This window comes from Scomber scombrus, chromosome 15 (genome assembly GCF_963691925.1).
Source record: "Scomber scombrus chromosome 15, fScoSco1.1, whole genome shotgun sequence".
Taxonomy (NCBI): domain Eukaryota; kingdom Metazoa; phylum Chordata; class Actinopteri; order Scombriformes; family Scombridae; genus Scomber; species Scomber scombrus.
In genome coordinates this window covers 1,175,072-1,189,497 of record NC_084984.1, presented here as the reverse complement: position 1 = coordinate 1,189,497, position 14,426 = coordinate 1,175,072, and the positions used below count along the sequence as shown (strand labels likewise).

General features: G+C 39.1%; 2 protein-coding genes across 2 annotated transcripts in view; one reads left to right on the top strand and one right to left on the bottom strand.

Moving 5' to 3' along the window:
- ppp3ccb (protein phosphatase 3, catalytic subunit, gamma isozyme, b) overlaps window positions 1-3,116 on the bottom strand; it is a gene marked incomplete in the record, with an annotated part of 31,303 nt that extends 28,187 nt beyond the window's left edge. Inside the window, 1 exon segment of the mRNA XM_062434129.1 lies at window positions 2,396-3,116. Coding sequence (XP_062290113.1) covers window positions 2,396-2,447 — 52 coding nt within the window.
- LOC133994904 (myosin light chain 5-like) lies at window positions 2,243-13,658 on the top strand. Its single transcript, XM_062434130.1, has 7 exons — window positions 2,243-2,307; window positions 11,674-11,781; window positions 11,859-11,934; window positions 12,030-12,134; window positions 13,023-13,101; window positions 13,198-13,246; window positions 13,557-13,658. Exons 2-7 carry the CDS (start codon window positions 11,746-11,748, stop codon window positions 13,656-13,658), a joined length of 447 nt encoding a protein of 148 aa, XP_062290114.1. The 5' UTR covers window positions 2,243-2,307; window positions 11,674-11,745.
- Window positions 13,659-14,426: the final 768 nt, after the last annotated feature.

The following is a 14,426-nucleotide window of genomic DNA, read 5'->3' as shown; positions in this document are numbered from 1 at the left end:
TCATCTAATATATAAACTGATAGTCAATAAAACACTTAATCACAAACTGCTACTAACAGTTATTCCCTTTATCAACCAGCCAACATTAGATTTGCATAAAAACTAAACATCTACATCTTAACAGAAGGTTTAGAAAATAGCACATATTCATATTTTGTATATTTTAAAAAAAATACCTGAAACTATTTTTCCACTATGTTTAATTTCCTGTGAATCATTGAATTATTTCAGCTCTACTTTACGTCTCCAGCTGCTGCCAAAGCTTGCTTTAGTGTTTTAATTTGCTTTAATGTGAATATTTAAATGTTCCACTTTTATAATAGAAAAGGTTTCTCATCCTTAGAGTGAAAGTTTTATCTTTATCTCCTAATTATTAATGACTTGGTTAAATGTTAGGGGAATAAAACGGCTGGAAAAAAGGGAAAAATGCAGATTAAAATGTTTAATAAATGAAGAGTGTGTTTATTTACCTTATTATGTAAATCACAGGAACTTTGCATGTTTATATACGTCAGATTTTCTTAATACCGTTCAGCCTCACACTACTACTTCTTTTATTCCACTGTTCTGCTATATCTTATCTTATAATGTCCTAAAATGTTTTATTTTCTTTGACAAACAGCTTAAAACCAATCAAATGTTCTGTAAAGCTGCAACTTATAACAAATAACTAACAAATATTTCACATTTTCTGCCTAAAACACTTCATTATAATGAGTCAAGTGTGCTCTGCAGCTGTTCAGGAATTACGTTGTTTTGGCTTTAATGAGAATATTTAATGTTTCACTGTTACAGTAGAAATGTTTCCTGTCGTTGGACTGAAAGCATCTGTGAGTGAAACAGTGAACAGACCTGATAACGAGTAGTTTATGATATGATAATATATTGATATCGTGATATGAGACTAGATCGTCTTAGTAATAATATCAGTGTTTCTTTTCCTGGTTTAAAAGCAGTTTTACAGTAAAATGATGTCATTTTCTGAACTTAACAGATTGTTCTGTTATTTACCTTTTACCCACTTTCTCATTAAATCCACATTACTGATGATTATTTATCATCTTTTAATATCTTTCATAGTGTAAATATCTTGTGAAAGAATCAAGAATCAAGATAAGAGGCTCATGATCAGGTCTGTTCACTGTTTCACTCACAGATGCTTTCAGTCCAACGACAGGAAACATTTCTACTGTAACAGTGAAACATTAAATATTCTCATTAAAGCCAAAACAACATCATTCCTGCACAGCTGCAGAGCACACTTGACTCATTAGAATAAGTGTTTTAGGCAGAAAATGTGAAATATTTGCAGATTCCAGCCTAAAAAATGTGAAGTTTTGCAGCTTTTTTCTGTTTTCTGTCATTAACGGAACATTTTATTGGTTTTTAGGCTGTTTGTCAAACAAAAGTAGACATTTGATGATGTTATGTGACCTATTAGACACATTTCACACATTTCATAGTATAAATATTTATTGAAAGCATCAAGAGTCATCTCTACACTACTGCTGCAGTATCGATGTCGAAGTATTTGGTCTAAATAACGTGATAGTAGATTTTTGTCCATATCAACCTCGATTCTTATCTTCAAAAAGTCATTTTCTACAAACAGCTGTTAGAGGGAAGGAAAAAAAGGAGGGTCGCTTTATATTCAGGCCAACACACACACACACACAGAGAGAGAGACACACACACACACACACACACACACACACACACACACAGAGAGAGACACACACACACACACACACACAGAGAGAGACACACACACACACAGAGAGAGAGACACACACACACACACAGAGAGACACACACACACACACAGAGAGACACACACACACACACTTAGAGAGAGAGACACACACACACACACACACACACAGAGAGAGAGAGAGAGACACACAGAGAGAGACACACACAGAGAGAGACATACAGACACAGACACACACACACACACACACACACACTCAAACACAAAAATACACACACACACAAAAAAAGACACACACACAAAAAGACACACCTAAAACACGACACCCCCCTCCGGTATTACACCCAGCTCCCTGGAGCTTCTCCCCGGGTCTCCGCCGAGCTGCTCCCCGCCTGTGAGCCTCTATTCTCGGCTTCACCTGGCTCTATGCACCGCTAAGCTAAAGGCTAACTCACGTTAGCTGCAGCCGGATTGATTAACTTGCATAACCCGGCCAGCCCCCCCCCGCCCCCCTGTGGCCGGGCACAGCTGGCCGGGGAGCACCGGGGAGAACCGGGGAGCACCGGGCTGAACAGTACTCCGGTACCGGGGCTCCGGTAAGTTAAGCTGCTCTCAGTTAGCAGAGCAGCAGCCGTTAACTTCCTGCAACGGGGGAGAGAAAATAAAGAAATAAATGTAAAATACCTTTAATAGGTCGCTCCACGGTGGAGAGTTTGTTCTGCTCTTTCGCCGACATCCTCCCTCCGTGTCGGCAGGTCGGACAGTTAGAAGAAAGTCTGATTAAACGGAATAAATTAAAATAAATTCCTGACTAGCAGAAGGGGAGCTAGCTGTCGAGGGGCTAGCCGGGGCTAGCAGGAGGCTCCGAGCCGAGTGGAGCCGAGTAGAGCCGAACAGAGCCGAGCTGAGCTGGGGCTAGCAGGAGGCTCCGAGCCGAGCCGGGCTGGGGCTAGCAAGAGGATCCGAACCGAGCCGAGCAGAACCGATTAGAGCCGGGCCGGGCCGGGGCTAGCAGGAGGCTCCGGGCCGAGCCGAGTAGAGCCGAGCCGGGCCGAGCGAGCAGCGCTGCAGAGCCGAGCCGAGCTGGGGTTGGATCTGACCCGGGGGAGGGAGGAAAGGAGGAAGGGAGGAAGGGATGGGGGGGGGAGAGGGAATGTCTTTAAGAGTAAGAATTAAAGCTTCTCCTCTGCGCGGGGCTGCAGGGCGGCTGTCTGCGGCTGTCAGAGGTCCAGGAAACGGCTCCAGGCGCCACCGATCACCACCGGGAGGAGCTCCGAGCACCGGGCACAGCTCAGATCGTTCCCCGGCCAAAGCGCTTGATTCTCGGACACGCTGCAGCTGTCAGGCCGCTTAGCTTCAGCTGTTTTTCTGTCGTGATCCGATGTGTCGTCCAGAGCAGACCCTCTGTCGGATTACAATAATCCGCCGCAAGCGGATTTCCTACAACACGGTTCCGCGCGGGGGCTGCTGGGTAATGTAGTGTTGCTGAGGTGCGTTCAGGGACCGATTTGATCCGGTTATTCTGAGACTGCTGCAGTGCTGCAAAAAGGAAATATTCAGGCGCTTTACTTAAAGAGATAGAAGCAGACTGAATTTCTTTCTTAATTTTAATTTAACACGATCCTTATGAAACGTTACTCATTAAATTAAACTAAGCTAATTAACGTTTAAATTAGATTAAAACCTTAAAATGTGCTTAAAAAGTAAAAGCAATGATGGAAGAAGTACTTAAAGTATTTCATACTTTCATTTAAGTATTTGAGACCCTTTTTAGGAGTGCTCAAGTACAAAATTATTTTATACAACTTAAATTATTTTGCAAGCCCGTCTGTTAGAGCTGGGACGAACTCTTATGGTCTCAAATGGTTTTATTTTAACAGGTTTAATGTACTTTGGATAGTTCTGTCATTAATATATAATATTTCCTTCAGGGTTCATTAACTATCTAACCTCTCTATATAAACCATTATTATTATTATACTCTATAGTAAACTCTACTATGTATTAATATTTATTGTTGTAATTTACGTTATCTAGTGAAATATTTAGTTTAGCAGGAGGTGTGAACACCTGCAGGGCTTTTTAAAGGTGTGATCCTAGAATCACCCCTGCTTAGAAGTATTGCTAGTATTACTGCTGTGAAAGATTCAATATAGCAATGCAAAGTACTGCAGTATTATGAGTGATGTAGTATGCAGTATTACAGTAAAAGTACTGCAGTATTATGAGCGATGTAGTATGCAGTATTACAGTAAAAGTACTGCAGTATTATAGTGATGTAGTATGCAGTATTACAGTAAAAGTACTGCAGTATTATGAGTGATGTAGTATGCAGTATTACAGTAAAGTAGTGGTTTGGTCCTCTGACTGATATATTATTATTATGACATCATTAGATTATTAATAGTGAAGCATCAGTGTTAGAGCAGCATGTTACTGTTGTAGCTGCTGGAGGTGGAGCTAGTTTACACTACTTTATATACAGTTAGCTAGTTTAGTCCAGTGGTTCCCAACCTAGGGGTGGGGCCCCTCCAAAGGGTCAGCAGATAAATGTGAGGGGTGGTGAGATGATTAATGGGAGAGGAAAGAAGAACAAACTAAGTTCTGATACACAAATGTGTTTTCAGTTTTTGGACTTTTTCTCTAATCTTTGATTTTTGCTGAAATATTGGATCATTTGAACATTTATTGAAATGAAAGCATGTGAGAAGTTTAGAGGGAAAAATCACTATTTGGTGGAGCTGTTAACAACTCATAGACATCTGAGATGTGAGTCGACTACACACTGCTAAGTTAGCAGGTGGAAATCATCTGAACTCTCTCTGATATGCAGGTTAGAAGTACTGAAGCTCTTCACACTGTGATGAAACTAAAGAAACGGTCTTTGATTGCAGCTCAGTTCTAATCAGTTGATCATGTAACAAAATAAAAGTCCTTCAGGATCCGCTTTGATTCTCAGGTGCGTTGGGTTCATCGTGTGGAATAGCTTTGTTCTTGAATCAGTGAGCGTCTGTATTCACTGCAGAGGCTCAGGGTCCATGAAGTGGATAAAAGCATTATGTTATTGTTCTACGGGGCAACCATTCAATCTATTATTCATCATGGCATCACAGCAGGGTTTGCGTACTGCCCCCATCTTTTTCTCCAGGAGATATTTGAGGAGACACGGCCTTAAAATCACCCGTGACCCAAAAACACTTCACAAAGAGTACGATGGGATGTCTTCAGGTTACCAAACTGTTCTGCTATCAATCAAACTACTGAACAGTAAGAAATAAAGCAGAATGTGTAACAGCTTGGTGTGTATGTATATGGATCTGTGTGATGCTGCATGTTAACCCTCCTGTTGTCCTCGAGTCAAGGAAGGAAGGGAGGAAAGGAGGGAGGAAGGAAGACGGAAGGAAAGGAGGGAAGAAGGAAGGAAGGAAGGAAGGGAGGAAGAAGGAAGGAAGACGGAAGGAAAGGAGGGAGGAAGAAGGAAAGAAATGAGGAAGGGAGGTAGAAGGAAGGAAAGGAGGAAGGAAGGAAAGGAGGGAGGGAGGAAGGAAGATGGAAGGAAAGGAGGGAGGGAGGAAGGTAGGGGGGAGGAAAGAAAGAGAAGGAGGGAGGGAGGAAAGAAGGACAGAAGGAATGAAGAAAGGGGGATGGAGGAAGGAAAGAAGGAAGGAAGGAAAGAGAGAAGGAGGGAGGGAGGAAGGACAGACGGAAGGAAGGAAGGGAGGAAAGAAGGAACAGTCAAAACAGATGGGGTCAATTTGTCAAGATGCTGATTAGACAGCATGAATATTGCACAGGTGTGCCTTAGGTTAGCCACAATAAAAGGCCACTCTGAAATGTGCAGTTTGGCTTTATTGAGGGGGTCTTGGGGGTGAGGGGGTGGGGGTGTGTGTGTGTGGGGGGGGGGGGGGCAAACCCTGCTTACCCATCTCCTTCACATAGAGTTGATCAGGTTGTTGATTGTGGCCAGTTAACAATATCCAGCAACTTCACACAGCCATTGAAGAGGACCAACATTCACCAGGCCACAATATAAAATATGCAATTTAAAGTTGAGCACAAGAACTTGTACTGTAGAAAAATGAATGGAGACAATTTATGAAACGATAAACTCAGACTTAAATCTGACTCTTAATATAATATTCTGTGTTATGAACAGAACCCTCCTTTAATAACAGGTTCATCTGCAGTCATACTGATTCAATCCCTGCAAAACTAAAGGAAATGTAAATGTTGGGTAAACACAAGGAAATGGTACTTTTTAAGTCCTCTGTATGCCGACTTTGAGAGTACACTCAGTTAATCCATAATTCATCACAATGAGCCGTCTGTCAGTTATATAACCTACACATAAAGACATAATCAACTGTTCGGTTTGGCACAGAATCCATTAAAGTCTTACAGATAGGGATAGGGTTAGGGTTACAGATGGATGAAATACTTTAAACTGTATTTTCAGTATATAACAGTATAGTTTATAATTCATAGTGCAGTTCTCTCCTGTGTAAAATGTTTATATGTAACATGAACGCAACACAAAGCTGAACAGAGAGACTGTGGCTCCGTCATGTGGACGCTCCTCAAACTGCATTAATTACAAGTTAACACACAGAAACCATTATATTCTTTATTATGTGTATGATAAAACACTTTCCTTCAGGAATACTAACAAAGTTCATCTAATCTAATAATGTGTGATAATACAGTTGTGTTTTTATTTATGACTATATCTGTTTTGTCTTAATGTTTTGTTTATTCTTGTCTTTGTGTTTTTATAATAATGCATCTTCAGTTGTGGCTCTCTGTACACTGACAATAAAGGCTATCTTATAACACAACCTGATGGTCTGTCTGTGCATTACATAGCTACAGAAGGAAGGAAGGAAAAAAGGAAGGAAGAAAGGACAGATGACACGAAGGAAAGAAGGAAGGAAGGAAGGAAGGAAGAAAGGACAGATGACACGAAGGCAAGGCAGTTTTATTTATATAGCGCATTTCATACACAGTGGCAACTCAATGTGCTTTACATAAAACAAACATTTAACAGAATTTTTTTTTTTTTTTAAAAACATGGAATTTGAGAAATAAAAATAAAACCCAATCATAGTAAACACATACATACCCCCCCCCCCCCCCACACACACACACACACACACACTAATAATAAAAACAAAGTGCAGAAACATAGAAAGAGAGAGAAATAAAATACTATAATAGAGCATTAAATATAAGATTGCAGCATAAAATAATGATTTGCTTTAAAATCATTAAAAGGACATAGAGTGCAAATGAAAGATTAACATTTAAAGTGCTTTGAAATAAAGAGTTCAATCATAAGCACAGGAGAAAAGAAGTGTTTTTAACCTGATTTTAGTTCTGCTGGTAGTTTGTTCCAGTTGTGTAAAAGCTGCTTCACCATGTTTAGTCTGAACTCTGGGCTCCACTATCTGACCTGAGTCAGTAGATCTCAGAGCTCTACTGGGTTTATATTCTACTAACATGTCATTCATGTATTCTGGACCTAAACCAGTCAGTGATTTATAGACCAGTAGCAGAACTTTAAAATCTATTCTATAGCTGACTGGGAGCAAGTGTAAAGACTTTAGAACTGGAGTAATGTGCTCTGATCTCTTTGTTCTGGTTAAAATTCGAGCTGCAGCGTTCTGAATGAGCTGCAGTTGTTTAATGTCAGAAGACCGTTACAGTAGTCGAGTCTACTGGAGATGAAAGCATGAATCAACTTCTCCTGGTCTGTTTGAGACATAAAACCCTTCACTCTGGATATGTTCTTAAGCTGATAGAAGGCTCTGTTGGTGATTGATTTGATGTGACTGCTGAAGGTCAGATCTGAGTCTATCAGCACGCCAAGGTTTCGGACTTGGTCGCTAGTTTTTAGAGAGAGTGACTCGAGATGTTTACTGACAGCAATCCTCTTCTCTTTATTGCCAAGAACGATTACCTCAGTTTTGTCCTGATTTAATTGAAGGAAATTTTGGTTCATCCAATTTGTTACGAAGAAAGGAAGGAAGGATGGAAGGATGGAAGGAAGGAAGGAAGGACAGATGACACGAAGGAAGGAAGGAAGGTAAAAAAATGAATGTCAACTTCAAAAATGTCTCCAGCAGGATCTCTGATGTCAGCAGTGATTTGTGTTATTCTTCGTTTATACACTAAAGCACAACCTGTAACTATAGCAACCATAGAACAGCCTGTATCTATAGCAACCATAGAACAACCTGTATCTATAGCAACCATAACACAACCTGTATCTATAGCAACCATAGAACAACCTGTATCTATAGCAACCATAACACAACCTGTATCTATAGCAACCATAGAACAACCTGTATCTATAGCAACCATAACACAACCTGTATCTATAGCAACCATAACACAACCTGTATCTATAGCAACCATAGAACAACCTGTATCTATAGCAACCATAACACAATCTGTATCTATAGCAACCATAACACAACCTGATGGTCTGTCTGTGCATTACATACCTCATACAAGTGCTAAACATTGACCTAAAAGTTAAATGGGTTCAATAGATTTAGTTTATGAGATATCATGACACATAGTAACCTCTACCAAACAGCTGAGCAGAACTATAAAGGGTTCAAGTGTGGGCATCAGTAGAGTCAGTGGTGTGTGTGTGTGTGTGTGTGTGTGTGTGTGTGTGTGTGTGTGTGTGTGTGTGTGTGTGTGTGTGTGTGTGTGTGTGTGTGTGTGTGTGTGTGTGTGTGTGTGTGTGTCTGTGTGTGTGTGTGTGTGTGAGTGTGTGTGTGTGTGTGTGTGTGTGTGTTTGTTTGTGAGACTTTAATAACCTGGAAATCTCAGTTTAACTTTTGAACCTATGAGCAGGATTTGTGACATCACAGCTGGTCTGGAGCCAATCACGGTCCAGTATTGACTTGAAGCACTGATAACAGACTTTACAGTGAAGAACAAACACAACCAGAATGTGCAATAGTTTCTTCCCACAGGCCATTAGAATTATAAATATTAATAATAATAATCAATGAATCACTGCTGCTTTTATGTTTGTCTTAGTTTAGGATTTATTTAACCCTCCTGTTGTCCTCGACTCAAGGAAGGAAGGGAGGAAGAAGGAAGGAAGGGAGGAAGGAAGGAAGAAGGAAGGAAAGGGAGTAAGGAAGAAGGAAGGAAAGGAGGGAAGAAGGAAGGAAGGAAGGGAGGGAGTAAGGAAGAAAGAAGGAAAGGGAGTAAGGAAGAAGGAAGGAAAGGAGGGAGGAAGGAAGGAAGGAAGGATGGAAGGCAGGAAGGAATGAAGGAAGGAAGAAGGAAGGAAGAAGGAAGGAAGGAAAGGAGGAAGGAAGGATGGAAGGGAGGAAGAAGGAAGGCAAGGAGGGAGGAAGGAAGGAAGGAAGGGAGGAAGGAAGGATGGAAGGGAGGAAGAAGGAAGGAAGGAAAGGAGGGAGGGAGGAAGGAAGAAGAAAGGAAAGAAGGAAGGGAGGAAAGAAGGAAGTAAAGGAGGGAGGAAGGAAGGAAGGAATGAAGGATGGAGGAAAGAAGGAAGGTAGGAGGGAGGGAGGGAGGAAGAAGGAGTGAAAGGAGGAAGGAAGGGATGAAAAAGGAAGGAAGGAAGGGAGGAAGGAAGGAAAGGAGGAAGGACAGACTGAAGGAAGGAAGGGAGGAAAGGAACAGTCAAAACCGACAGGGTCAATTTGACCCGGGAGGACGATACGAAGGTTAAATTAAGTCTGTATGTGTATGTTGTTGTTTTATTTAATCTAACTTTAGTACAAGGATCCAGAGTAACGCAACTTAGTTCTTCTATATGTAATTATTATATATATTCTGCTGTCCAACAGGAAGACTTTAAATATCGACAATATTTATAGATTCATTCAGGACACAACTTTAAATAAATACATCAACACTATTCTGTCCTTTAATAGACAGATACATCAGCATTTCACTTTAAAAGCTGCTATTTTTTAATGATTTTATGTTCTTAAAGGTGTTTGTCTGATTTTAAATTAAAAAGACCGAAAATATTATTGACAGCAGAGTATTTTTATATATCTGGAGGATATTTAAGTCTAATTGGGATATCTCTACTTTTAATTACTTTTCTGAGTACTTCTTCCACTGCTGGTATATTGAATACATTAGATACTTCATGTACATTTGCTGATAATAACTTTACTTGTAATAGAGTATTTTTTAAATTATTGTCTTTCCAGGTTGTTTGTTTGCACAGAAACTGCAGATAAAAACATCACATTGGTGTTAATCAGTGATAGATAAGTGAATAAAATGAAGGAATAAAGGAATAAAAAGCAGAGTGAATGTGAGTTTCTTCAGTGATCCTCACAGTTGTCCTCTCCTCCCTCCGTCTCTGTAAATATAGAAACACTTTAAAAGGTTTTGATCATCAGCAGCAGTTGTTGGGCCTCCGGAGAACTCGGGTTTTACCCAACATCTTGCCCATGTAAGGGGAAGTCTGCGAGGTTAGAGGGTTGCAGCTCGTTCCCCGCAGACCTCGTTCATTCTGACTATCATCACTAAGGTCTCTGCGTCCCAGACAGCTGCTGTATTTAAACTCTCTGCCCCCGAATCATTAGACACTCAGAGCAGCAGCAGCTTCACAGAGAGGACGAGGAAATGGTACGTTATCAGATTATCTTTATACAAAATCACACTTTTCTTAAATGTATTAATTTCATAATTTATGTTTCTTTGACTTTATTGAATCACAGATAACTCAAATTTCTCTTTGACTTAATGAAATAATATTTGGGTCAGTGACAATAAGTGTTGGTAAGATGATCAATTCATAAATATGTTAGTTTTAAAATCAGCATCAGGTTTTATCCACCTACAGTGTATTTAAGTGGACTTATATAAAAAATAACTTCATTTAATCACTTCAAAATCCCTGTTGCAGAGATCCAATAGAAGCAGTTATACAGTAATCACGTTTCATTTATAGGTCAGTGATAAACAAGTGTTGGTAAGATGATGAATTCATAAATATGTTAAACTAGTTTTAAAAGCAGCATCAGGTTTGTTAAAATGTACATTTAGTATTTTTGTTGGTTTTATGTGAGATAAATTCAGACTGAACTCAGCGGCTCCGCAGCAAGACATCATGGACGTCCGAGTTACGCCCAGTTCAATATAATCAATATATTAAAAAAAGATCAATAAGAGAAAACTGGATCAATGTGTAATTAAGGTTTTATTGTTTTAATAATTGTTTTATAAATGGATGAATACAGAAAAAGACCGTAAACAGATCTTAAAAACTAGTTTTAAACAGCATCTTTTATTAGTCAGTATGAACAAGAGGAACATGGGTCAGTAACTAATAAGTGTTGGTAAGATGATGAATTCATAAATCAGTTAAACTAGATTTAAAAGCAGCATCAGGTTTGTTAAAATGTACATTTAGTATTTTTGTTGGTTTTATATAATTTGAAATGACATTTGCACCATTTTTTACCAAAAGTAAGACTGAATGCTCCTGAAAATGTCAAATGGTGTAACCACAAAAGAATAATAAATATTACATATTTGATCACCTACAGTGTATTTAAGTGGACTTATACTAATAATGACTTCATTTAAAACATGTAAACGTTTCCTGATCTCCATGATTCCCCAGATGAAATGTAATATTTAGAACAATTGTATTCCATTAGCTTTATTTAATATAAAAGTTATAATGTAAGATCATGCCAAACTAGTTGATATGGTGTTTTATTGACAATTTACTGTTTTTAAGCAAGTTGAATTATTTGGTACAAAGTTTTTATGGTTACACCACTTAGACATTTTTGCCATAATCCTCTTATATATTCTCTCAAAATGGATTAAAAGCAGAAATTTGATGCTGGGTCCACAAAAAAAGAATGTGTGCAAGTTATTCATACGTTTATTTTCACATTTTAACCCTTTAAATTTAAACTAAACCCTTTTGTACGCTCCATTAGGCGAGCAGGAAGACCAAGAAGAAGGAAGGAGGCGCCAAAAGAGCCCAAAGAGCCTCGTCCAATGTCTTCTCCATGTTTGAACAGACTCAGATTCAGGAGTTCAAAGAGGTAAAATCATCACATGAAACGCAGCGTCACATTTATTTAAAAGCTTTTCTCATGTATACTTTATCTTTTTAATTTAGGCTTTCACACTAATCGATCAAAACCGAGACGGATTCATCGATAAAGAAGATCTGAAGGACACCTATGCATCGTTGGGTCTGTAGCTCTGATGTTGAACAGACTCCTGGAGAACGTATATTTTAAGATGTTCTCAGTTTCATATTTATATTTATGACGTTCTGTGTTTTCAGGTAAACTCAATGTGAAGGACAAGGAACTGGAGGAAATGCTGAAAGAAGCAACCGGCCCCATTAACTTCACCATGTTCCTCACTCTGTTTGGAGAGAAGCTGCATGGTGAGACCCTGAACGCACCACAATACTGCAGAAAACTAACAATCTTTGTGTTTTAGATGCTTTAGAAGCTGATGTGTGAATGTTAACTATGAAAATATTGAGAGAGGTGAATTTAGTGCTGCCACCTTGTCTCCGTGGCCAACTGCGGTACTGCAACTACAATCCTGTGCAGCCTGTAGACGCCCGTAAGAAGAGATGCAAATGAATACTTCAGATTTTAACCCTCACATACTGTTCATATTCAAACTCTTCACAGTTTCCCCTCATAATAATTTGTCTCTACTAAATTTCTGCATAACATATCACTCATGAATACTGAATACGTCATCCGTCACAGATAATAAACGAGATTAATCCTTAATGAAGTTTTCAGAGAGCTGAGAGAGTTTATTCTTCAGTTTTTTTACATTTCTTGTTTATGGATAAAAAACATGAACTATATTAAATGTGAAGGATGCAACAGTATATTAACATTTTTAGTTAAATATGGATCAAAAACTATAAAAAATAACATGTATCAGCTGCACTAATATGTTTTAAAGAGAAGTCATCAAATGTCAGGCTAAAGGTAAGAAGTATTTAGAGTACATTTACTGCTTTCAAATGTAAAAAGTGAACATTATGTGAGGGTTAAATGTGAAGTTGATTTATCCTAAATAATGCCTACTTGATGTGAGGAGCTGTTTGCTGGGTAAAACCTTTTTATCTTTTTGTCCTGTGGAGAGTTCGATGTCAGCAGCTTAGAAATTTAAAGAGTTTCGACCCCCAACTTCAAGTCTAAACCTGGACAGTACTGAGAGTAAAATCCTGTAACACTGCTAACATTAACCAGCATTATCTGCAGGCTGCCTCAATAAAACCATGATTATTAATGATATATCTCTGCAGGTACCGACCCTGAAGACACGATCCTAAACGCTTTCAAAATGTTCGACCCCAACTTGAAGGGCTTCATACACAAAGACGAGTAAGGCGTCAGTTTAGTGGTTTAGATATAGATTTAGAGATCACATTTCAAGTTACTTTTGTTGTAAAGACAAACTTAATATTCCTGTTTTTGCAGATTACAGAGGGCACTGATGACACAAGCAGACAAGTTTACATCCGAGGAGGTAAAGAATCGACTGGTTTATTGATTTGAACGTGTTGTTTTCTTCTTTCTGACGGTTTGTAACAGCTGGATGTTCATTATATACATGAGCTGGAGTTTCATTCAGTCTTTAAAGCCAAAATTCATTGAAAACAAATCAAAAATACTGACACTCATTTGTAGAGAACAGTTGAAACATGTTGATTTGTATTTAACAGCTCAATGATAGACAGAAGTTACCTAAAAAATAAAAGTTTTTGTAGTCAAGGCCACAGTTACATTGGTAACTCTCTTAGTTTGCACATTAAAACATTTCCTCTGTTTGGTTGCAGGTGAAGCAGATGTTCCAGTCGTCCAACATCGACACAGCTGGAAACCTGGATTATAAATCTCTGTGTTATATTATCACACACGGAGAGGAACAGGAGGAATGAACTGCTGCAGTCAGTGTGTTGGTCCCATTAAACCTTGATGTCTTTCTGTAGATTAAAATAAAACTGGAAACGTTGCTGAACATTTGACTGTTGTCTGTGCTTCAATCACAAAGATATTTCCTCTCCACAGTCTGGAAGGATGTAGTTAGATGATAGTTAGTCTTAAGTTTCTTTTGCCTCTTGAACTGTAAATTCAACATTACTTGTGCTTGTAAACCAGGCGGGGAGTTCCAGTCCTCTGAAATGAGGCCAACGAGGAAGTAACTTAAAACTGCATTCAATCAAAAGGCCACCAGGGGGCGACCGTTTTGGTGTCAAAAGGACTTCCGTCTCTATACAAGTCAATGGAGAATTCACCAATTTCTCACTTGATTTATAACCTCAGTAAACGTTTTCAAAATGTGTTTATGGTCTCAATCGCTAGTTTAAAGCCTTCTTCAATGCAGTATGATGTTCATTTGGGACATTTTGGCCTCCCTGATTTTATATGTGACGATAAAGCAGGGTATGCATTAGGGCGTGGCTACGTCGTGATTGACAGGTTGATTGGTTCACAGGTTCAGGAGGGCGCCTCATGCTCCTCCTGATGCCCATATAAGTAGAATCTGTGTTTTTATTTTTCCCAGCATGCACCTGAAATTTTCAAGATGGCGCTGCTCAGATCCGATACTATTGGCTTCCGAGCAGCAGTCCACAAACCAATGGGTGACATTACGGATGCTACTTCCATTTCCTATATACAGTCTATGTTGTTAACACAGGATGTTT